Source organism: Hemitrygon akajei, chromosome 7, assembly GCF_048418815.1.
Source record: "Hemitrygon akajei chromosome 7, sHemAka1.3, whole genome shotgun sequence".
In the NCBI taxonomy this organism is placed as follows: Eukaryota; Metazoa; Chordata; class Chondrichthyes; order Myliobatiformes; family Dasyatidae; genus Hemitrygon; species Hemitrygon akajei.
The window spans coordinates 79,104,739-79,131,238 of NC_133130.1; the positions used below are offsets into that span (position 1 = coordinate 79,104,739).

Here is a 26,500-nt window from a genome sequence, read left to right on the forward strand (position 1 = left end):
TCAGAGGAGTGGAGGTGAGAGAGCCCATTCTTCCCACCTGCTGGCGATCTGACAGGAAGTCCAGGATCCAGCTGCACAAAGGAGGGTCAAGGCCAAGGTCTCTGAGCTTCCTGTCGAGCCTGGATGGAATTATGGTGTTGAATGCTCATAATGAATGATCATTAATGGAGAATGTGTGGAGCAGGTTAAGACCTACAAGTATCTGGGAGTACAGTTAGACGAGAAGCTAGACTGGACTGCCAACACAGATGCCTTGTGCAGGAAGGCACAGAGTCGACTGTACTTCCTTAGAAGGTTGGCGTCATTCAATGTCTGTAGTGAGATGCTGAAGATGTTCTATAGGTCAGTTGTGGAGAGCGCCCTCTTCTTTGTGGTGGCGTGTTGGGGAGGAAGCATTAAGAAGAGGGACGCCTCACGTCTTAATAAGCTGGTAAGGAAGGCGGGCTCTGTCGTGGGCAAAGTACTGGAGAGTTTAACATCGGTAGCTGAGCGAAGGGCGCTGAGTAGGCTATGGTCAATTATGGATAACTCTGAACATCCTCTACATAGCACCATCCAGAGACAGAGAAGCAGTTTCAGCGACAGGTTACTATCGATGCAATGCTCCTCAGACAGGATGAAGAGGTCAATACTCTCCAATGCCATTAGGCTTTACAATTCTACCGCCAGGACTTAAGAACTTTTTAAAAGCTATTATTAATGCTTTTTGAGATAGTGATTTAGATGTATATCATATTTTTTACTGAGTTAAGTATTGTATGTAATTAGTTTTGCTACAACAAGTGTATGGGACATTGGAAAAAAAAAAGTTGAATTTCCCCATGGGGATGAATAAAGTATCTATCTATCTATCTAAACTGCAGTCTAAGAACAGCATTCTCACATAAGCATCCTTCTTCTCCAAATGTGTAAGGATGGTATGTACAGCAGTGTCGATTGTGTCGTTTGGCGATTGATTGTGTTGATAGGCAAACTGTAAGGGGTCCAGTTTAGGCAGCTGCGGATGTAGTCCTTGACCAGCCTCTCATAACATTTGCTTATTATTGAGGTGAGTGCGACAGGATGCCAGTCGTTCAGGCATGTTACCTTGGTCTTTTTTGGTACAGGGACATTGGTGGATAATTTGAAGCAGAAGGGCACTCTACACTGGGAGAGGGAGAGATTAAAAATGCCTGTAAACACAACTGCCAGTTGTGCTGTGCACATCCTGAATACGTAACCTGGGTTGCTGTCCGGTCCCGCAGTCTTGCGACTGTCCACTCTTTGGAAACATCTGGGTACCTCAGCCTCAGAGATGACCAGGTTGCAGGTTGTAGTGGTGGCTTTCCTCAGAAGCTCAGAGTTAGTGACATCGAACTGAGAGTAAAAGCAATTGAGCTCATCTGGGAGAGAGGCCACGATGTTGGCAGCACCTCTACATTTGGCTTTGAAGTCTGCGATGGTATGCAACCCTCGCCACAAGTCACGTGTGCTATTCGTTGTGAATCTTGACTCAATCTTGTCCCTGCATTGTTGTTTCGCAGCCTTGATAGCTTTGCGCAGATCATAGCTGCTTTTCTTGAGCTCCTGCTGACTGCCGGCAGCTTAAGCTCTTAGCACGGTAAGTGCTGCTTGCACAGAACTATTGATCCAGGGTTTCTGGTTTGGGAAGACCCTGACTTAGACTTTTGGGGACATCATCATCAATGCACTTCCGGATGAAGCACGTGACTCCATCCGTGAACTCGGAGACATCCCTATCATGGAAGACATTCCAGTTAACGTCATCAAAGCAGTCCTGTAGCATGGAGACCAACTGGTCGGACCAACAGTGGACGGTTTAACTATGGTCGCCTCTTGTTTCAGCTTCTGCCTGGACTACAGGTAACTGCAAAGGGTTCACAAACTTTTTCTTACAACTGTATACTTCAGCCAGGTTTTCTTTACCCTCCTCTGTTCAAAAGAATCCTGGTTTGTCCAATCTTATCCTTACAGCAACAGTTTTCCAGTCTCGGCAATGTTCTGATTAACCTTCTCCAGTGCAATCATATTTTTGTTAAATGGTGACCAGAACTGTATCAGTACTCAAACCATCGCCGATCTGATCTTGAGAACAGTTCCAGTGCAATCTGTCTACTCTTATATTCTTTACCTTGGCTAATAAAGGAAAGCATCTCTATGCCTTTCCAACTATTCCAATTGACTGATCTTTGGAACTTTAAGGATCAGTAGACTCTGTCTATTTCTTCATATTGCTCGATCTCCTCCCTACTTATTTTACTTCCCTTTCCTGGTTGTAAATCTCCAAGTGTAGTACCTTGAACTTCTCTGGATTAAATGCTTTTTGCTACTTCTCTGCCTAAATGACCATACCATCAATATCTTCCTTGTCATCCAGTTTTATTCTTCATTGTCTACTACAGCCTGTTTGGTGTCATTTGCCAATTTAAGTCATAGAACATGAGGAAAGCTTTCCCTCCGCACTACCTATTTGAGTCCCTAAGGACCATCAAATCCCATGTAATTCTCTCTAAATTACCCTTTCCTTCCTGAATTCTTCCATTCACCGACAAATTAGGGGTATTTTACAGTGATCAATTGACTTGCCTGTTGGAATGTGCAAGGTAACCCGAGGACCTGCAAAGAATCTGCACAGGAGGAATGCAGGAAGCATCAGAAGTCAGATATGAACTCTGTTCACTGGAGCTGTGGGGCAGTAGCTCCATTAGCTACACCACACCTGCCATCCTGAGTTACTTACATTTCAGTCCAAGTCATTAACATGTACCTCACAGAAAGGAAACTGGTGTAGACCCCCGCTAGTAACAGCTTTCTAATCACAAATCAACAGGTGACTATTACCCTTTGCTTCCTCCTACCGAGCCAATTTTCAAATCTAATAGGCCAGGGGTCATCAACCTTTTTTGCACCGCAGACCAGTTTAATATTGACAATATTCTTGCAGATCGGCCGACGGGGGTGGGGTTGTTAATCACGACCAGAATATAGCTGATAGGTCAACTATAAATCACTTTTAAGTGGCTAATACACTCAATTTCGTTTCTAAAAGGGTTTCTCTAACGAATTTAATATTAAACACACAGTGCATATTTTCCTCGCATGAATATAGTGATAATTATAAGTCACTTGTAAGTCAATAGCATCATAACATTTTAAAGTAACGTTTGGATATTAAACACACAACGCATATTTTCCTCGTATGAACATATAAAATCATTGCAACACACCAATATCGCTGAATCAGTGGGAGCCTGCAACAAGACGGTCCCATTGAGGGGTGATGGGAGACAGCGATACTCGAAGGGGGTTCCTTATGTCCATACTATTCCGCAATTAAGTTTTCGTGGTTCTCAGCACTTGCTTCTGTTCCGTTTGCTTACGTTTTTTCCACTCAAAAAACTCAACAGATTTGTCTTTAAGTGCAGGGTGCTTGGACTCAAGGTGCCGAAGCAGTTTTGAGGGCTTCATTGCCTCACTAGACAGCCTCCGGGCCCAAACTCCAGCCTCCCGCCCGCCCACCGCCCACTGCCAGACGCCTTGGCCAGGTGCAGCTGGTCATGGGTGGGGTGAGAGGACAAGGTAAGGGCGGGAGGACCCCATGCCGGGGCCACGGTAGTCGCAGTCCAGAGAGAGTGAGGAGGTGCACGACAGGGCGTGTGCCCACCCCCCCTCGTAGGTAGGTAGGATCTATCGGCTGACAAAAATTTGGCTCGAGGGATGACTTTCAGTAGATCACAGCGAGGTAGCTGCTTTGCTAATTACGAAACCCTGAGCCTGAATTAAGTCGTCTGCGAATATTTTAGCACCGGGTTCCCCACAAACATTCAGTGTGCTAAACAGGCTTGGTGGCGGCACCCATCTGTCCATGCTGCAGGCCGGTAGCAATGGCACTTCTCGCCGGCCACGCAAAGCGGCCAGTTACCCAAGGCCAACCAGTGATCCTTGGCATGAGGGTATCATTGTGTTTAGGAGACTGATGACCTTACGTGGGTGCTGACCTTGCGTGTGTTCAAGTTCAACAGTGAGCCTGACAGGGAATGTGTAAAGGTGCAGCTGGCTCATATCGTTTCATATCGCCAAATCATTTTGTTTCCTTGTGGCCTGGTAGCATATGTTTTGCGGTCCGGTGGTTGGGTTCCACTGTAATAGCTTCCCTCTCCCGTGTATGTTTTGACTAATGTATCATGTAAAACATTGATAAAAGCCTTGCTAACATCCATCAAATGGCATCATCAACTCTCAGAAAATTCCATCCTCAGACAGAGCCTGACTGCCATCAGCTAGAAGGTACAAGAGTCTCAGGACTCACAGCAGCAAGTTCAGGAACAGTTACCACCCCACAACCATCAGGCTCTTGAACAAAGGCGAAAACTACACTCACTTACCCGTCCATTGAGATGTTCCCACAACCAATGATCTCACTTAAAGGACCCTTTATCTTGTTATCTCATGTTCTCATTATTTATTACTATTTATTTATATTTGCACTTGCTCAGTTTGGTATCATTCTTGCGGACCGGGAAGGAGGAGGATTTCTGTAGGTTCCTCCCTAGCTTCTTAACTTGCTGCTATATCTTTCATCCAAGATGGCCACTTATCCATTTTCAGTGACAGGCACCGCTGTAATATTTCCAATCACAAACGAGAAAATCTGCAGATGTTGGAAATCCAAGCAACAGACACAAAATGCTGGAGGAACTCAACATGCCAGGCAGCACCAAGGAAAAAAAGTACAGTCAATGTATTTGGCAGGACCTGAAGGGTCTCAGACTGAAATGTCAACTGTACTTTTTTCCCCCATAGATGCTGCCTGGCCTGCTGAGTTCCTCCAACATTTTGTGTGTGTTAGCTTAATATTTCCTCTTTTACTATATTTATCCAGTATTTCATACTAGTCTGCCATAATTACAGTACCTGCAACCTCAGCTCTTTTAGGTACACTGTCTCAAGAAATATATTGCAAGCCTTACCTACATTGTCTACTTCCATATGCAGTTTGTAATTTTCCCCCATTATATGATTCTGCTCTATGTAGACAGAGAACATTTTATTTGCCAAACTGTGAAGTAGTGGGCTGAATTAAAACTCCCCCTCCCCTTTTCTTCTATTCCCCATTCTGCCGTTTTACCTTTTCTCACTAGGACATTCTCCCTGGGTCCCATCCTCCTTCCCTTTCTCCTATGGTCCACTCTCCTCTCCAATCGCATTCCTTCTTCTCTAGCCCCTGACCTTTCTTACTACCTGGCTTCACCTATCACCTTCCTCTCCCCCACCTTTTATATTCTGGCATCTTCCCTGTTCCTTCTCAGTGCTGAAGAAGGGTCTTGGACCAAAACGTCAACTGTTTATTCATTTCCATAGATGCTGCCTGACCTGCTGAGTTCCTCCAGTATTTGGCGTGTGTTGCTTTGGATTTCCAGCATCTGCAGATTTTTCTCATGTTTATGAATTAAATGTCCACTGTGCCAATGTAATTCCACTCCCCTCAACACCTAATTGTGCACAACAGAGAAGGCATGGGATAAATTGAGCTGCAGGAAATTGATGCATGACGCAAGTCAAAGGACTGAGGCTGAGTGAATGAAATGGATGGACACTAAGGTCATAGTGGAAGAAGACATGTAATACATATTGCTGAAATATTTAAAGAAAGGCTTCCATTTCAATGAAAGGCAGGAGGCTGAGGACATAGATAGTCAGCTAGTATCTTTTCCCAGGGATGAAATTTCTCATACTGGAGGGCATGCATTTAAGGTCAGGAGAAGGGATCGACTTCAAAGCAGATGCGTGGGGCAAGTCTGCTTTTACACAAAGTGGCGACTGCTTGGAATGCTGTGCCAGGCAGGGCTGATGGCAAAGGCAAACGTGACAAGAGGTTCCTATATCGATTCATAAATATGCATAAAATGGAGGGATATAGACCACGTGTAGGCAGAAGAGATTAGTGTAATTGGGATTCATTAATTAGTTTTGCATGGCATTGGCTGAAGGGCCTGATCCTGTGCTATACTTTCCTAATATCACCCTTCACAATGTCAGTGTAAGTCAGAGTACATTAGACTCAATGAACTACTTCCTAGAGCGTGGCCACTTCTGTAGGAAATGCAGCAGCCAGTTTGAACACAAGCAGCTAGTGAACAGCTCGAAGTACAAGTACATTACCAAAGCATGCATTCAAATTACTGCGCTTGTAGGCATTTACAGGGAAAACAAAATGCCACAGAATTTTATTTTAAAAAACGCACATGAACAAAGACAGAAACAAATGTGCAAAAGACAAACTGTGTAAGTAAAAATGATACTGAGAACTTGAGTTATAGAGTCTTTGAAAGTGATACTTTCGGTCACAGGAACCATTCAGAGTAGTGGTAAATGAAGTTATTTATTTACAGTTCAGCAGCCTGGTAGTTGTAGGGTAATATGCCTTGCCTCCACCAAGGAACATCAGGCCATTGTCTCCCACACCATCAACAATCTCACTGACCCTGGAGATCTTTCACCCACTGCCACAAATCTCATGGTTGCCTTACCCCATTTCTACCTCCTACCCAACATCCACAAACCTGACTGTCCGGGTAAGGCCCATAGTTTCTGCCTGCTCCTATCTCACTGACCTTGCATCCACATAACTCAACTCCATCTTGTGCCCCTTGGTTAGTCCCTTCCGCTCTACATTCATGACACTTCACATGCTCTCAATCACTTTACGTTCCCCAGCCTACATCGCCTCATTTTCACAATGTTCATCCAGTCCCTATACACTTCTGTGCCCCATAGAAACACAGAAAATAGGTGCAGGAGTAGGCCATTCGGCCCTTCAAGCCTGCACCGCCATTCAGTATGATCATGGCTGATCATCCCTCAGAACCCTGTACCTGCTTTTTCTCCGTACCCCCTGATCCCTTTAGCCACAAGGGCCATATCTAACTTCCTCTTAAATATAGCAAATGAACCGGCCTCAACTGTTTCCTGTGGCAGAGAATTCCACAGATTCACCACTCTGTGTGAAGAAGTTTTTCCTCATCTCGGTCCTAAAAGGCTTCCCCTTTATCTTTAAACTGTGACCCCTCGTTCTGGACTTCCCCAACATTGGAAACAATCTTCCTGCATCTAGCCTGTCCAATCCCTTTAGAATTTTATACGTTTCAATAAGATCCCCCCACAATCTTCTAAATTCCATGAGCATAAGCCTAGTCGATCCAGTCTTCCTTCATATGAAAGTCCTGCCATCCCAGGAATCAATCTGGTGAACCTTCTCTGTACTCCCTCTATGGCAAGAATGTCTTTCCTCAGATTAGGGGACCAAAACTGCACACAATATTCTAGGTGCGGTCTCACCAAGGCCTTGTACAACAGCCGTAGAACCTCCCTGCTCCTGTACTCAAATCCTTTTGCTATGAATGCCAACATACCATTTGCCTTTTTCACCACCTGCTGTACCTACATGCTCACCTTCAATGACTGGTGTACAATGACACCCAGGTCTCGTTGCATCTCCCTTTTTCCTAATCGGCCACCGTTCAGATAATAATCTATTTTCCTGTTCTTGCAACCAAAGTGGATAACCTCACATTTATCCACATTAAATTGCATCTGCCATGAATTTGCCCACTCACCTAACCTATCCAAGTCACCCTGCATCCTCTTAGCATCCTCCTCACAGCTAACACCGCCGCCCAGCTTCGTGTCATCTGCAAACTTGGAGATGCTGCATTTAATTCCCTCGTCTAAATCATTAATATATATTGTAAACAACTGGGGTCCCAGCACTAAGCTTTGCAGTACCCCATTAGTCATGCCTGTCATTCTGAAAAGGTCCTGTTTACTCCCACTCTTTGCTTCCTGTCTGCCAACCAATTCTCTATCCACATCAATACCATATCCCCAATACCGTGTGCTTTAAGTTTGTACACTAATCTCCTGTGTGGGACCTTGTCAAAAGCCTTTTGAAAATCTAAATATACCACATCCACTGGCTCTCCCCTATCCACTCTACTAGTTAAATCTTCAAAAAATTCTATAAGATTCGTCAGACATGATTTTCCTTTCACAAATCCATGCTGACTTTGCCCGATGATTTCACCTCTTTCCAAATGTGCTGTTATCACATCTTTGATAACTGACTCTAGCATTTTCCCCACCACCGATGTCAGACTAATCGGGTTATAATTCCCCGGTTTCTCTCTCCCTCCTTTTTTAAAAAAGTGGGGTTACATTAGCCACCTTCCAATCCTCAGGAACTAATCCAGAATCTAAGGAGTTTTGAAAAATTATCACTAATGCATCCACTATTTCTTGGGCTACTTCCTTAAGCACTCTGGGATGCAGACCATCTGGCCCTGGGGATTTATCTGCCTTTAATCCCTTCAATTTGCCTAACACCACTTCCCTACTAACATGTATTTCCCTCAGTTTCTCCATCTCACTAGACCCTCGGTCCCTTACTATTTCTGGAAGATTATTTATGTCCTCCTTAGTGAAGACAGAACCAAAGTAGTTATTCAATTGGTCTGCCATGTCTTTGTTCCCTATGATCAATTCACCTGTTTCTGACTGTAAAGGACCTACATTTGTCTTGACCAATCTTTTTCTTTTCACATATCTATAAAAGCTTTTACAGTCAGTTTTTATGTTCCCTGCCAGCTTTCTCTCATAATCTTTTTTCCCTTTCCAAATTAAGCCCTTTGTCCTCCTCTGCTGGTCTCTGAATTTCTCCCAGTCCTCAGGTGTGCCGCTTTTTGTTTGCTAATTTATGTGTTTCTTCTTTGGACTTGATACTATCCCTAATTTCCCTTGTCAGCCACGGGTGCACTACCTTCCCTGGTTTATTCTTTTGCCAAACTGGGATGAACAATTGTTGTAGTTCATCCATGCGATCTTTAAATGCTTGCCATTGCATATCCACCGTCAACTCTTTAAGTATCATTTGCCAGTCTATCTTAGCTAATTCACGTCTCATACTTTCAAAGTTACCCTTCCTTAAGTTCAGAATCTTTGTTTCTGAATTAACTATGTCACTCTCCATCTTAATGAAGAATTCCACCATATTATGGTCACTCTTACCCAAGGGGCCTCGCACGACAAGATTGCTAACTAACCCTTCCTCATTGCTCAATACCCAATCTAGAATGGCCTGCTCTCTAGTTGGTTCCTCGACATGTTGGTTCAGAAAACCATCCTGCATACATTCCAAGAAATCCTCTTCCTCAGCACCCTTACCAATTTGGTTCATCCAATCTATATGTAGATTGAAGTCACCCATTATAACTACTGTTCCTTTATTGCACGCATTTCTAATTTCCTGTTTAATGCCATCCCCAACCTCACTACTACTGTTAGGTGGCCTGTACACAACTCCCACCAGCGTTTTCTGCCCCTTAGTGTTATGCAGCTCTACCCATATCGATTCCACATCCTCCAGGATAATGTCCTTCCTTTCTATTGAGTTAATCTCCTCTCTAACCAGCAATGCTACCCCACCTCCTTTTCTTTCCTGTCTATCCCTCCTGAATATTGAATATCCCTGGATGTTGAGCTCCCATCCTTGGTCACCCTGGAGCCATGTCTCTGTGATCCCAACTATATCATATTCATTAATTGCTATCTGCACATTCAATTCATCCACCTTGTTACGAATGCTCCTCGCATTGACACACAAAGCCTTCAGGCTTGTTTTTACAACACTCTTAGCCCTTATACAATTATGTTGAAAAGTGGCTTTTTTTGCTTTTTGCCCTGGATTTGCCTGCCTGCCACTTTTACTTTTCACCTTACTACTTTTTGCTTCTGCCCTCATTTTACACCCCTCTGTCTCTCTGCACTTGTTCCCATCCCCCTGCCACATTAATTTAAAGCCTCCTGAACAGTAGTAGCAAACGCTCCCCCTGGGCCATTGGATCCAGTCCAGCCCAGGTGCAGACTGTCCTGTTTATACCGGTCCCACCTCCCCAGAACTGGTTCCAATGCCCCAGAAATTTGAATCCCTCCCCCTTGCACCATTTTTCAAGCCACGTATTCATCCGAAATATCCTCCTATTTCTACTCTGACTAGCATGTGGCACTGGTAGTAATCCAGAGATTATTACCTTTGTGGTCCTACTTTTTAGTTTATCTCCTAACTCCCTAAATTCACCTTGTAGGACCTCATCCCATTTTTTACCTATATCATTGGTACCTATGTGCACCACAACCACTGGCTGTTCACCCTCCCATTCCAGAATGTCCTGCAGCCGCTCAGAGACATCCTTGACCCTTGCACCAGGGAGGCAACATACCATCCTGGAGTCTCGTTTGCAGCCACAGAAACACCTATCTATTCCCCATACAATCGAATCCCCTATCACTATAGCTTCTCCCACTCCTTTTCCTTCCCTCCTGTGCCGCAGAGCCACCCATGGTGCAATGAACTCGGCTGCTGCTGCCTTCCCCTGATGAGACATCTCCCCCAACAGTATCCAAAACAGTATCACACACAAAATGCTGGTGGAACACAGCAGGCTAGGCAGCATCTATAGGGAGAAGCGCTGTCGACGTTTCGGGCCAAGACCCTTCGTCAGGACTAACCAAAAGGAAAGATAGTAAGAGATTTGAACTGTTTGATCCAAAACAGTATATCTGTTTAGGAGGGAGGTGACCCCAGGGGACTCCTGCACTACCTGCCAACTGCTATGCTGTCTAGTGACCACCCCGTCCCTTTCTGCCTGTGTAGCCTTTACCTGCGGTGTGGCCAACTCACTGAACGTGCTATTCACGACTTTCTCAGCATCGCGGATGCTCCAGTATGAATCCAATCGCAGCTCCAGACACTCAATGCGGTCTGCCAGAAGCTGCAGTTAGACACACTTCCTGCATATATAGTCGTCAGGAACACTGGAAGTATCCCTGATTTCCCACATGCTGCAGGATGAACAAACCACGGGGCCGATCTCAGCTGCCATGACCTACCCAATACTTGCCTCAACTTTTGAAACTTTCTCCTTTGAAAGGAACTTACCCGGCCTTACCTCACTTGGAGTGAAGCTCGTCCTCAGCCTCTTCTCATCGAAGCCTCTCGAGTCAAAGCCTCAAATCTCCACTCCTTCACTGGCCCACCAACTCACTGGTCACTTTCCACAGGCTGCTCCACTTGAGCTACCCCTCTATTTATTTGTTTGAGTTTTTCAAACTGCTTGGTAACTTGACCTTGATTGCCCAATCAGCTGCTTTCTGCTGAGTCTGAGCTAATCAAATCTTGATTGTGTAATCAACGGCTTTCTGTTGAGCTATTCAAATCTTGATTGACTTGATTGCCCATCCGGAAGGTCTTCAAGCAAAAGGTCTTTCTGACCAACATACATAACCAGTTCCGCTTCACCACTACCCTTTTCCATCTGGTGGATCTGGTTCTCATACTCACCAATTTCTCTTTCAACTCCTCTCACTTTCTCCAAAACCAAGATGTCGTCATGAGCCCCAGCTATGTCTGCCTTTGCAATGGCTGTGTGGATGTTCCAAGCCTAAACATGTAACACTCTCCAACTCTTCTGATACAACATCGACAACTGTATCGGTGTTGCTTCTTGCATCCATGCCTCCAACTTCCATCATATCCTCAAATTTATTTGGTCCATCTCTCTCACCTCTCTCTTTTTCAATGTGTCTGCCTCCATCTCTGGAGAGGCTAGTGATTGATAATCTTTCATAAACCTACTGAATCTCACAGCTATTTTGACTCGGCCTTTTCTCACAATGTCACTTGTAGCAATGGTATTCCCTTTTTTTTTTAATTAGTTTTTTTATGCATTTTCTACACTGCTACAGATAAAAAAAAACCCAAATCAAAATGAAGAACCTTAATACAGTGCAAAAATAAACATACAATAATAATATAATACAAAGCACCCAAATTGAAGACATGTAAAATTAGCATCCTCCCCAAGCCCCGCAACAATAAAGAGCTCCAGACCAACCACAACACAATATAGAGAATATAAATCAGGACATTCAAACCCCCAAAGCTGTAAGCACACTTAAAAACAGAAGGTATTAATGCCTACTATCAAAAAAAAGAGCTGAAAGCAAGGGACCAAAAAAAAAACCTTAGTTAAGAGGAAGGTTATGAAAGTACTCAATAAAAGATCCCCAGACCTTATGGAACTTTATATCCGAATTAAGAACTGAATAATGAATTTTTTCAAGGTCTAAGCAGGACATAATATCATTAAGCCATTGAGCATGCGTGGGCGGGGCAACATCTCTCCATCTGAGGAGGATTAAACGTCTAGCCAGGAGAGAAGCAAAAGATAATATTCGACACTTAGTCGGACTCAAACGTAAATCAGTCTCACCCAAAAAACCAAACAGAGCAATTAAAGGGTTAGGTTCTAGGTGGTGATTCAGAATATAAGATAAAGCTATGAAGACATCTTTCCAAAATTTCTCCAAGCTAGGACAGAACCAGTACATATGAATAAGAGAGGCCTCGCCCCTTTTGCATTTATCCATAAAATTTCCTAAACTGAGCCCATATACGCAAAGTGTGTCTAACAAGAGGGTTAACAATTAATCTGGACAAGCTACTAGGGAGTACAGAGCCAAGAAGTGCAGAAATAGATAAATCTTTAGTGGAACTCAACTCCATTGCCACCCAATTAGGGCACTCAGGTTGGCCATGGAAAAAAGACCAAAAGGTAGCACAACGTATATTGGCTGCCCAATAATATAAACGAAAGTTAGGTAGAGCCATGCCACCCTCTTTTTTAGATTTTTGGAGATAGACTTTATTAATTCTAGAACGCTTATTCTTCCACAGATATGACAAAATGATAGAGTCTAAGGAATCAAAAAAAGATTTAGGAATAAAAATTGGGATTGATTGAAATAAATATAAAAATTCAGGGAGAACATACATTTTAACAACATTAATACAACCTACCAAAGACATAGATAAAGGTGACCATTGTAACAGACTCTGTTTTATAGTATATGAAAGATTGGCAAAATTTTCACGAAAAAGATCTTTGAACTTCCTTGTGACTGTAATCCCAAGATAAGTAAATTGATTATGAACTACTTTAAAAGGGAGATCACGAAATGTTAATTCTCGTGCTTCTTTATTAATTGGGTAAAGTTCACTCTTATGTAAATTAAGTTTATAGCCAGAGATCTGGCTAAACTGGTCAATAAGTGAAAACATTGGAGGTAAGGATGTAGACGGATTTGAAAGAAAAAGTAATAAGTCATCAGCATAAAGAGAAACTTTATGCTCAACACCCCCCCTCCAAATCCCGGTCAGTTCAGGACAGTTTCGAAATGCTATTGCCAAAGGTTCTATAGCCAAATCAAAGAGAAAGGGACTTAAAGGGCATCCCTGACGAGTGCCACGTTTGAGGTTAAATAACTGGGATTTCTGAAAATTAGTCAAAACAGAGGCAGTAGGACACAGATACAGCAATTTGATCCAAGAGATAAAACTTTGACCGAGGTCAAATTTTTCTAAAACCGCAAAAAGGTAGTTCCACTCTATACGATCAAATGCTTTCTCCGCATCGAGGGAAATAACACATTCAGGAATCCCAGTTGAAGGTGAATATAAAATGTTAAATAAATGCCGAATATTAAAAAAAGGGAGACGGTTTTTAATAAAACCAGTTTGATCATCAGAAATAATAGAGGGAATAACAGTTTCTAATCTATAAGCCAAAACTTTGGCCAAGATTTTAACATCAACATTAAGCAAAGAAATCGGCCTATACGAGGAACACTCTGTTGGGTCTTTACCCTTTTGTAATAAAAGAATAATAGATGCCTCATTAAAAGAGGGTGGCAATTTACTGTAATTAAACGAGTCAGATAATACTGAGAATAACTGAGGAGAAAGAAGTGAAGAGAATGATTTATAAAATTCTACGGAGAACCCATCAGATCCAGGAGATTTCCCTGAAGACAATGCAGAAATTGCAAAAGATATTTCTTCTGATGATATAGGCGCATTAAGTTTGGCTTTAAAATCAAGTGAAAGCGAAGGAATGTTCAGATTATTTAAAAAATGATCAACAGAGATATTCTCAGTCAGAGATTCAGAGGAATAAAGTCCAGAATAAAAATTTGTAAATGTGTCATTGATTTCTAAGTGATCCGATGTAAAGTCTCCATTCTCCTTCCGGATCTTTGTAATATGTTGTTTAGCTTTGGAATGCCTCAGCTGATTGGCTAGAAATTTACCAGATTTGTCACCATGAATATAAAAGTGACTCTTACTTTCAAGAAGTTGGCGTTCAACAGGTTGAGTAGACAGAAGATTAAATTTAGTTTGAAGTTCTACACGCTTCTTGTATAATTCAGGATTCTTAGTTTGGGCATACAGTTGATCTAATTCTTTAATCTGATTAATGAGGTCTAATCGATCTGCACAGGACTTTCTATTAAGATTTGCTGTATAGGAGATTATTTGACCCCTCAAATATGCTTTCATGGCATCCCAGACAATCTGGAATGACATTTCAGATGACGTATTGGTGTTAAAATAAAAGGTTATCTGATCCTTGATAAATTTTAGAAAATCATCATCCGATAATAAAGTCGAGTCAAAACGCCAGTGTTTGTTCCTCTGAGGGAGACCAGGAAAGTTTAAAGACAAAGTAATTGGGGCATGGTCAGAAATCAGTATACTCTGATAATCACAAGAATAGACAAATGGAATAAGTTGATTATTAAGTAAGAAGTAGTCAATTCTAGTAAAGGTATGGTGAACATGTGAAAAAAAAGAATAATCTCTCTCAGTAGGATGAAGGAAATGCCATATATCAGAGATACCATAATTAGAGAGAAAAGAGTGAATAGCTAAGAAAGATTTAGTAGGTAATCTAGTAACAGAGGACGATCAATCCAAATTAGGATCTAACCAACAATTAAAATCGCCACCCAGTATAAGACAGTATGAGTTTAAATCTGGTAGTGAGGAGAAAAAACATTCAAAAAAATTAACATCATCAAAATTGGGAGCATACAGGTTTGCTAGTACAACTTTAGTATTATATAATTTACCAGAAACAATAATAAAACGGCCATTTGTATCAGATATCTTATTATGGAGTTCAAAAGGAATATTTGAATTAATAAGGATGGAGACCCCCCCTAGCTTTGGCGGCAAAGGATGAATGAAAATGCTGACCCGCCCACTTTGACAAAAGCCGAGAATTATCAAAACTACAAATATGAGTTTCTTGAAGGAAAGCAATGTCAGCTTTGAGTTGTTTAATATGCGAGAAGACCTTCCTTCTTTTAACAGGATGATTCAATCCCTTTACATTCCAGCTCACAAATTTAAGTGTGTTAACCATTATCAATTGTTAGTGCATAGAAGGTAGCAGGCATATAAAAAATCAAGCAGTACAGTAACAGTCTGGGGGCAAAAATGTAAACATAGATCCGTAGAATCAAAACAGAGACATGTCTTGAATAACAAAGGAAAACAAAAGAGTAGTGTTGGAACTGGAGAACTCACCCCACTCTCGTAACCCAAAACTAGACGGCTACCTACAAAAGCAGCTAGCTCTACCAAAAAAATTAACCCAAATATGACTTCCAGTTCCGTATCGTTAACAGAAGTTCCGTATAGATAATATAGCAAATAATAACTAATTTATGCACCAGAAAACAGAATTACAAATAAGAACAACTTCAACAGAAGTATAAAACTTAATACAAAAAAAATCAGAACTAAAACTAACCTACCCGCGAAAAATTATAAAAGATTAAAAGAAACGAAAAAAGGGGGAAAAGGGGGAAATTATAAATTTAAAGAGAGTACTTATCAACCATTTACAGAAAAAAAAGCAAAACTTAAACTATAAATCAACCAACAAGGAGGCCTTCAATAAAAACTCCAAACCTCCAAAACAAGTTAAAGTCAATTGTAGTTCTCTATAGATAAGGTTATACAAAAATAAGATAGATTACACAAGTAAAATCTAAAAGTCCGCAGGGAAACATTAAACTGAAATTGTCTATTTAGAAAAAACGCACCAAGTCCAGGGAGAGATTGACTACAACCCTTAGAGTTTCAATAGTTAATGTCTGAATTATTCAAGTAAAGTCTGAGTTTGGAAAAAATAGTTTTACTTCGAGAAGTACTTATCAACCATTTTAGAAGGTCAGGCCGGTTCCGAAGAAAACGAGGTGGCTGGAAGGCTTCCAACAAACGCCTCAGCCTCCTTCACTGATTTAAACCATTTATATTCTCCAGTAGTAAGCGTAATTCGAAGATCGGCTGGATTTCGGAGAGAGGGTCTGAATCCGCGATCAAAAAGCACTTTCGTTACACCTTTAAACTCAGCACGCATCTTCAGAACCTGGGGGGCATAATCCTCCACAAAACGAATGACCGTATTTTGAAAAGCAAAAGTACCTCTGCTGCGTGCCTCCATAATCAAACGGTTTTTCACCTGGTATCGATGAAAGCATAAAATAACCAGCCGTGGACAGGAACCCAGAGTTGCACGAGGAACGTAAATCCTGTGAGCTCTTTCAAGCTCAGGTGGAGTCGGAAGAAATTCTTTTCCGAAAATCTCACAGAGAAAATCAGAAAAAAATTCAACGGGAGAGCCCTTTTCGGGGGCCTCTGGCAAACCTAGAATTCGTAGATTGCAACGTCTGCTCCGATTTTCAAGATCCACCATTTTGGAAGAAAGTTTACTGTTCTTCTCCTCTAGGTTGGAGCAGAAAGTTTCAAGATGTTGAACACAGCGTTTCAGATCTTCAGAAGTTAAATCAATGTGAGACAAATGTTCAGCATGTTCATCCACTCTAGTATTAATCCGATCCAATTTGGAATCCAGCTGGTTGAAATAAGTTCTAAGTTCAGTTCTAAAATCCAATAAAGTATCTTGTCGATGTTGTTCCAAAACAGTGAGAATCTCAGTCGGCAAAGCCGTGGAAGTTTCCTTTTTCCCGGTTTTAGTACTTTTGGTAGCCATTATAAGATAGATGTGTTCGCAGGCAGGTAAAAGAGAACTAATAAAATACCTAACTAAGGTTTAAGAAGGGAGACATGGTGCAAAGATAAAAAAGAATAACGGAGCAAAAGTTCGGAGCGACTAAACAATCGCCATCTTACTGGAAAAAAATCGGTATTCCCTTTTCTCAGTTTCTCTAATGAGGCTTTCTATTCTAGAACACCTGACACATTCTTCTTCTCAAAGAATGAGATTTCCCATCCACTACCATTAATGCTGTGTGCACCCCATCTTCCAGCTGCCATAACAGGGATAAAATTTCCCTTGTCCTTGCCTACCAACCCACTTTCCTCCGTGTCTAGCACATTATTCTCCTTAACTTCTGCCGTCTACAACAGGATCCTAAAACTTAATCACATCTTCCCACTCACTCCCCCCTCCACTTTCTGCTTTCCACTCCCTTATCCACTCATCCCTCCCTATTGATCTTCCCCCTGGCACTTATCACTGCAAGCGTGACAAATGCTACCCTTGCCCTCACATCTCCTCTCTCATCACTATTTGGGGCCCCAAACAGTTCTTCTGGGTGAGGCGATTCCAGAGTCTGTTAGCTCATAAGACTATAAGACATAGCAGAATTTGGCCATCTGGCCCATCGAGTCTGCTCTGCCATTCAATCATGGCTGATACTTTTTTTCTCTCCTCCTCAACCCAGTTCCTGGCCTTCTCCTGTAACCTTTCATGCCATGTCCAATCAAGAACCTATCAATCTCTGCCTTAAATACACCCAACACCCTGGCCTCCACAGTTGCATGAGACAAAAAATTCCACAAATTCACCACCCTTTGGCTAAAGAAATTTCTCTGCATCTGTTTTGAAAGGGCGCCTCTCTATCCTGAGGTTGTGTCCACTTGTCCTAGACTCTCCCACCATGAGAAACATCCTTTCCACATCTACTCTGTCCAGGCCTTTCAACATTTGAAAGGTTTCAATGAGATCCCTCATCATCCTTCTGAATTTGTGAGTACAGACCTAGTGCCATCAAACGTTCCTCATTTGATAACCCTTTCATTCCTGGAATCATCCTTGTGAACCTCCTCTGGACCCTCTCCAATGCCAGCACATCATTTCTAAAATGAGGGGCCCAAAACTGTTCACAATACTCAAAGTGAGGCTTCACCAGTGTCTTATAAAGCCACAGCATCACGTCCTTGCTTTTGTATTCTAGACCTCTTGAAATGAATGCTAGCATGGCATTTGTCTTCCTCATCACTGACTTAACCTGCAAGTTAATCTCCAGGGTGTTCTGCACAGGGACTCCCCAGTCTCTTTGCATCTCAGATTTTTGGGTTTCCTCCCCATTTAAAACGTAGTCCACACATTTATTTTTACTCCCAAAGTGCATGACCATGCATTTTCCAACATTTGCCACTTCTTGCCCATTCTCCCTATTTGTCTAAGTCCTTCTGCATCCTACCTGTTTCCTCAACACCACCTGCCCCTCCACCAATCTTCGTGTCATCTGCAAGCTTGACAACAAAGCCATCTAGTCCATCATCTAAATAATTTATATACAACATAAAAAGGGGTCCCAACACCGACCCCTGTGGAACACCACTAGTCACTGACAGCCAACCAGAATAGGATCTTTTTATTCCCACTCGCTGCCTGCTACCAATCAGCCAATGCACTAACCATGTTAGTAACTTTCCTGTAATACCATGGGCTCTTATCCTGGTAAGCAGCCTCATGTGTGGCACCTTGTCAAAGGCTTTCTAAAAGTCCAAATATGCAACATCCACTGCATCCCCTTTATCTATCCTACTTGTAATCTCCTCAAAGAATTCCAACAGGTTCATCAGCCAGGATTTTCCCTGAAGGAAACCATGCTGACTTTGTACTATCTTGTACTTGTACTATCACCAAATACTCTTATCACCTCATCCTTAACAATTGACTCTAACCTTTTCCTAACCACTGAGGTCAGGCTAACTGGTCTATAATTTCCTTTTTTCCTCCTTTCTTAAAGAGTGGAGAGACATTTGCAATTTTCCAGTCTTCTGGCACCATGCCACTGTCCAATGATTTTTGAAAGATAATTTCTAATGCCTCCACAATCTCTAACGCTACCTCCTTCAAAACCCTAGGGTGCAATTCATCTGGTCCGGGTGACTTATGTAACTTTAGGTCATTCAGCTTTTTTGAGCACCTTCTCTCTTGTAATAGTAATGGCACCCACTTCTCTTACTTCACACACTACATCAGACATACTGCTAGTATCTGTAGTGTTAATGTGACTTGGACACCGCAGTATTAAACACACACGTTTATTCACCAGACTTCCATTTTACAAAACCACGCGTTCTGACGTCATACGCACTCTGACTTACAAATACTCACATAATACATTACAGTATCTTCCACAGTGAAGATTGATGCAAAATACTCACTTAGTTCATTAGCCATTTCCTTGTCCCCTGTTGTTATTTCTCCTGCCTCAGTTTCTAGTGGTCCTATATCCACTCTTGTTTCTCTTTTATTTTTATATACTTGAAAAAAAATTTACTATTCACTTTGATATTAGTTGCTAGCTTGCTTTCATATTTCATCTTTTCCATTCTAATGATTTTTTAGTTGCTCTCTGTTGCAGAGCGCATGCAGAGTGTTGGCCTGGTATCTCATCTGACAGATGATAGCTCCAACTGCACAAATCTCTCCCAGTTCAAATGGGTCAATCTCACTTTTTCTGCTCAATTTCTCTGGAGCAGGAACTAAACCCTAACCTTCTGGCTTGGAGGCAAGGGTGCTACCAACAGGGCCAGATCTAAGGCTTCAACAAAGTAGCACAAATACTGAGAAATGAGCTATTGGGAGCAAGTTGGACTCTTTTTTTTATTCATATAATTTTAATCTTATAATCCACATATTCATGTTTTCAAAATGCAAATTACTTTCTGTACATTAAGTAGCCCAGCAAAAACAGTATGTGGCAATGTTTTATATTGCTGATATTGTTATGCAACCACTGTGGTTTGTATGTGTAGTATTCACATTGTTGACTCTTGACCTCACAATCTACCTCATCATGATTTTGCACGTTATTACATACCTGCACTGCACCTTCTCTGTAGTTGTTACACTTTATTCTTCATTCTGTTATTATTTGACCATGTTCTTCTTGAATGCACCATGTAATGTTTTATTTATTCGGATACAGCACAGAATAGGCCCTTTCCCCTTTCGAACCATGCCACCCAGCAATCCCCCAATTTTTAATCCTAGCCTAATCATGGGGCAATTTACAATGTCCAATTCACCTGCCAACTGGTACATCTTTGGGATGTTGAATGGAACAGGAGCACCCAGAGGAAACCCATGCGGTCACAGGGAGAGCGTACAAACTCCGTAGCAAGACAAGTTTTTCACTGTATCTTAGTAAAAGTAACAATAATAAACCAACTCCAATAAACGTCAGCTGTGTTTTTCTAAAAAGAAACCTTTGCTTGTTATCGTTCCCCAAAGCATCTTCGCTCCATGTATCAGAATCCCTTTTGTGACAGCATCAGTCATCAAATGTATTAAAGAGAAAAAGGAATTCATTACACTGCTCACAGGGAACACCAATCAAGAGGAAGGAGCTACTTTGGTAACTTCTAACTGCTACTAATTTGGCAAATGGTACAACATTAGATCATTCAAGAAGCTTTTTTCTGAAGCAAGATCTGCCAATCCAAAGGATTTAGCTTCTGGGAAAACCTCTCAATCCAAGCTATAAAAACCAAAGGAATATTAAATTAGTAATCTTGCTCCAGCTCCTTGGATTTGACATATTAGCTCAGTGTATTTTCAATTTAGCAAGAATTGCATCAAACGTTTAGAAAGAAGAACTCATTATCTCACAACATGATTGAGCCAAGAAGCAAATACTTTTAAAATGAAGCCAAGTATACACAAGGACGAGAAATCTATTGAGGGATGGAAGGTGGTGGATAAGAAGCATAAACTGTAGCAAAGACTAGTCGGTTTGAATGGTCTTATTTCTGCAACAGACATTCAGAAAGAAATACAGCAGGCAAAGAGGTCGTCCAACCCACTGAATCCATGTCAGCCTACATAAATGAATCCTACATTAAAACTTTTATTCTCCTGACATTCCTATCAACTCTCCCTAGACTCTACCACTCATCTACACATAAAGAGCAATTTACAGTGGCTAAATAACCTGCACGTCATTTGAATATGCAAGGTCTCTGGAGAAATCCACATAGTCACAGGGAGAAAGAACAAACTCCAATCGGAAAACACCAGAGGTACTTTGATCCCATTATTACACAAATAGGCCTGCAATAATCTCCACCCACCTTATTACAAAACAATTAGGCATTTGAATGAGGAAAGAGCATGAGGAAATGAGGAAAGAATAAAACTGCAGCATCAGTAAAGCAACTTAAATAACTGGGGCATGTGGAACCACAGCAATAAATAGTTAAATTCAGCAGAATGCTCTGCCCCAGAACAGGACTATCCTACCTTTTGCTCTTTTCTCTCCTGTGCTGCGTGACATTTTTCAAGGCCCCAGGAACGCAGGAAGTCTCTCAAATATCCAAACAAGGTCACAATTCCATAGCCCATGTAGGTGAGGACAGGAACATATATTGGAGGCTGCTCAAAGGATTCCGTGAAGGCTTTCTTGCGGTGAACCATCGTGGACTTGCCATTGCGTTGCTGTAAAACAAGAAGTTAGATGTTAGAGACATACAGTCTTTCAGCTCAACTGGTCCCTGCTGACCAAGATATTCATCTAAGCTAGTCCCATTTGCCTGTGTTTGGCCCTTATCCCTCTAAACTTTTCCTATCCATATACTGTACCTGTCCTAATGTCTTTAATGTTGCATTGCACTCTCTTCATTTGTGGTGTCTTCCTGTAATGAAGCGCAAGCTTCATCAACCTCTTCAACACAGCTACAGAAAGTAATGTCTCACTAAGTAACTAACTGACCCTCTCATTACTGGCACAAGTTGTTCTGTAGATCTTGAGTGACATACACAAAATGCTGGAGGAACTCAGCAAGTCAACAAGTATCTACAGAGGGGAATAAACCTTTTACAGAGTATCAAAGCAAGGATGTAACACTGAGGCTTTATAATACATTGTTCAGATCACATTTAGAATATTGAGTGCAGTTTTAGGACCCAAAGGATGAGCTGGAATCCAAAGCAGGTTTACAAGAATGATTCCAAGAATGAAAGGGTTAACATGGCTCTGGGTCAGTACTTGTTGGAGTTTAGAAGAATGGGGGGGGAAATCTCATTGAATCTTATGGAATATTTAAAGTCCGAGATAGAGAAGACAAGGAGAAAATGTTTTCAGTAACGGGAGAGTCTAGTGAGGGGCATGACTCATTATAGAAGGAGGTCCCTTTAGAGCAGAGGTGAGGAGGAACTTTGTTAGCTAGAGAGTGGTAAATCTGTGGAGACTCAGTCATTGGGTATCTTTAAAGTTGAGGTTGCTAGGTTCCTGATTAGTGAGGGCATCAAAGGTTATGGGGAGAAGGCAAAAGAATGGGGTTCAGAAGGAAAGAATATCAGCATAATCAAATGGACCACAGGACCATTCAAATGGACTGAATGGTCTAATTCTGCTCCTATGTCTTATGGTCTTAAATAGTTGTTGTTTTGGGCTGGAACCCTTGATCAGATCAAATGTTGACATTTTATACCCCTCCCGAGATCCTATGTCAGATTAGTAATTGAATTTGTTTCCCAGGTGCTCAATCCAGCAACAGTTGTTACTCATTAATAACCAATAGAAAGTTAGGGCTTTGCCAGGAGATCAATGTCTATGCTTTGTTCAAACATGGACAAAGCACCCAGAGGTGGGCTAGCAGGAACTGCCCTCGACATTAAGGCAGCACATCAAGCCCAGTAAAAATGAAGAAAATGACCGTTATGTGGTGAGCACTCCGTCACTTTAAGGGTACCTTCGCCAGAAGGGCTGCAGCAGTTCAAGGTGGCTCCTAAATCACCAGTGGCTCAAGTTCGCTGTGGATTCAATGTGAAAGAGGGTGGGATTCAGGAACCTGCCCATTAGTTTTTTGTTCTTTTCCAATATAATTAAGTCACTTGGGTCCTCTATATTGCACTCAGTCGAGTTGCTAGGATGCTGCAACAACATCAGAAACAATTTGCTTCACTGTGTTTCCTTTCTGTGGACTGGGCAACCGCTGACTGAGATACTCCGTACTTAGACAGATCACGGCAATCTACACGAGTCAGTCTTGCCCTAGGAATTGCTATTCTCAATACAGCCATTGCTGCTTGCAACTACACTTCAAATTTCTCAATTATCTTTCTTCTGCTTTCCATGCTACTTTCAGATCATAGAATACTGCACAGAAGGCACAGCCAATGCATCCACTGTGCCATTACTAATATTTATTTAACGCTTGTACCTGCTTTATCATAACATACTCTCCAGGCTTGGCCGTGCTCCAGCTTTCCTTCTTGACAACATAAATTTTTCTTTATGGTGAATATTTGTAATGGGACAATATACTGCTCAATGTTTTAAGCTGATTTTCAGACACTCAGCACATTGCATGCACCAGCACAAATTGAAATTCTGTGCCCATCCAAAAGTAAGCGGTAGCAATATGAGAAATGCATGCCATCTTGGACAAGGAGACTAAAGGCAAAGATGAAGCCCTTTTAGATCTCATTGACATTAACCAATTTATTATGTGTTAGGGACTTATCCCTTATTATGTGTTAAGCGGGCTTCGGGCAGATAAGGCTCGCCAGCCGTGGTTGGCAGCTCATCTAGGAGAAGGAAAACTCTGATCTTGAACCTCCGCTGCCTTGCGGCTATACCCACTCATGCGGAAAGCTTCAGGAATAAACCCGGAAGGAAAAATCTGGAGCTGGAGTCCCAAAGGCAGTCCTATGGTTAGTTTAATGGTGCCTGGCAATCCTGTGACACTGCTGGTACCAAACTGTATTGGTCTCTGCCAGTCCTTTGGGTTCATTAGATGCTTGGAGAGGGGTAGCCTGCTACGTGGACGACAGTTTGCTCTCCATAACGTACTGGCCAGGCCTGTGTAGCTAGCCAGCTAGGGCACAATATCTATAGTCGACCCTGAATGACAGAGGCCTCACTTAAGAGACTTATTAAGAAAGAAAAAATTTGATAGGTTATTTAAATCATGAAGACTTTAGAAGGGGTAAAATGAGAGAAAGTTCATCAAGAGGCTGAGGGCACAGGAAATAGTGGAAACTGAATTATTACTTTCAAAAGATAATTTGCTAAATAGGAGAAAAATAAACTACAGGAGAAACAGGCAAAGATCTGGTGACTAAGGTTAACTGGACAGTCCTCCAAGAGAGCTGGCAGGATTCAAACTGGTCAAGTGGTCCAATTCTGGGCTGCACGTTTTCACCTCTCTGATTCCTTACAATAAAATGTAAAGTAATGGCAATATGTCTGGAGGAGAGGGCCGGGCCTGTGCTTAGCTCGGTGCTCACAGGATTTACTTATCTCTGTGCTGAACTGAGACTGTGGCCTGCAGCTAACAGGCTTCTGGACTGGCTTCATAGCCATGAACTCACTTTCGTGAACTTCAGCTCTGAATGTTATTTGCACGATTTGTTTTTTTTTTCTGCAATGTTGGGTGTATGTTGGTCTTTTTTTAAAATGCTTTCTATTGGGGTTCTACTGTGCCTACATAATTTGTGCCTACCTGTAAGGAGACGGATCTTAAGGTTGTATATAGTATACATATTTTGTTGATAAATGTCCTATGAACTTCATACATTTAGCAAATTGCTTTGTTGCAGGATTATCAAACAAAAATTGGTCCTGAACTATTTGGATATATTGGGGTAGATTATCAATAACTTGTTTGAAAGTGTATTTTAAGAGAGTAAACAGATAGAGATGCAGAAGGGTTGAGGTAGGGAATACTGGAGCTGGGGTGGGGTGGCAACTTAACACAGTTATCAATGATGGCTAATTAAATTTCAGGATAAGGTGGTGTCCAGAATTGGAGGAGATCCTAGAGGATTTTGGAGCTGAAGATTACACAGAGGGACAAGATGGTGCAGGGACATGAAAACAAAGATGACAAATTTAAAATCACAGTGCTGCTTAATCATGAATTGGTGTGGATCAGTTGTAAAGGGCAAATGTGGCTTGGTACAAGTTAGGATCCTGGCAGCAGAATTATTGATGACCAAGTTTAATAATATTCATTCATGGGATCTGAATGTTGCAGGCTAAGTCAACATTTATTTCCCATCCATGATGCCTGTGCTGAGCCTGGAGTGACACAGACAGAGCAAGGACATCAGTACACAAGTGGGTTCTAGTAGACTCAAGGCACAGTTACTAGCAGCCACTTAATTCCAAGTTTAGGTATGGCAAAATGCCCATAACCTACTATTCCATAGTTTTGAAATCCCAGTGGTTCACCATCTGACTCAGAGGCCTTGCAGTTGAAGCAAACTGTAATAAAGATGCTCTAAAGCAGGGGTGTCAAACTCATTTTAGGTCACGGGCCGGATTGAGCAAAATGCAGCTTCATGCGGGCCGGATCTGTCGGACGCGTGCGAACGCAGCTTTCGTTGCCTCCGTTTTTTCAGCCTGCTCTCATGTGTCTCAGTCTCTGCTATAACTACAAAGTGTTCCACTTTACAAATTCCGTTTCTTATGAAGAAGACTGCCGAGCAAGACTGCCGAATAAACACTAAAAACCCTGAAAACCTGGTACCTGAATAAACTCAGCATTAGCCATATCATACGCCACAGGCGCTTCGATTACTGGGGCCAGCTTTAATAGTAATTAGATATTATCTCGCGGGCCAAAGATAATTCCACCGCGGGCCGGATTTAGCCCGCGGGCCTTGAGTTTGACATATATGCTCTAAAGTATAAGCCAAGTAACCTTTGAAGGAAAGAGGAATAGAATACGTTGGTATAGTTCAAGAAAGATGGGTGGGAGGATGCTCATAAATATAGACTTAAACTTCTATTAAATTGCCCACTGCTCCACTGTAATTTCTTTTAAATTATGTTTGGAGGAACTTATGAACACTTGTATCAAGAAATTAAAGACAGATTAAGTATAGCCTAAGGTCATGACATAACGCCATAGATATAGGAGAAGAATTAGGCTATTTGGCCCATTGAGTCTGCTCCATTATTTTATCATGACTGATCTAATTTTCCTCTCAGCCCTATTGCTTCATATCCTGAGCAATCAAGAACCTATCAACCTCTGCCTTAAGTACACATAAAGACTTGGCCTCTGCAGATGAACCTGGCAAAGAATTCCACAGATTCACCATGCTGTGGCAAAAGCAATTCCTCCTCATCTCCATTCTAAAAGGATGCCCCTCTATTCTGAGGTGGTGTCCTCTGGTCGTAGACTCTACCACCGTTCTCTCCACATCCAATCAAAACCTTTCACCATTCCATAGGTTTCGATGAGGTCACCCCTCATTTTTCTGAATTCTAGTCAATACAGGGCCAGAGCCATCAAACACTCTTCAAATGACAAGCTATTCTATCT

The 26,500-nt window shown here is 41.9% G+C and overlaps 1 protein-coding gene across 2 annotated transcripts in view; it reads right to left on the reverse strand.

Moving 5' to 3' along the window:
- Window positions 1-26,500, reverse strand: part of sptlc3 (serine palmitoyltransferase, long chain base subunit 3) — a 154,668-nt gene that overhangs the window by 107,914 nt on the left and 20,254 nt on the right. For both annotated transcript variants that reach the window (XM_073051272.1, XM_073051271.1), the window contains exon 2: window positions 21,465-21,659. In XM_073051272.1, the coding sequence (XP_072907373.1) occupies window positions 21,465-21,659 (195 nt within the window). The remainder of the gene's footprint in view (window positions 1-21,464; window positions 21,660-26,500) is intronic.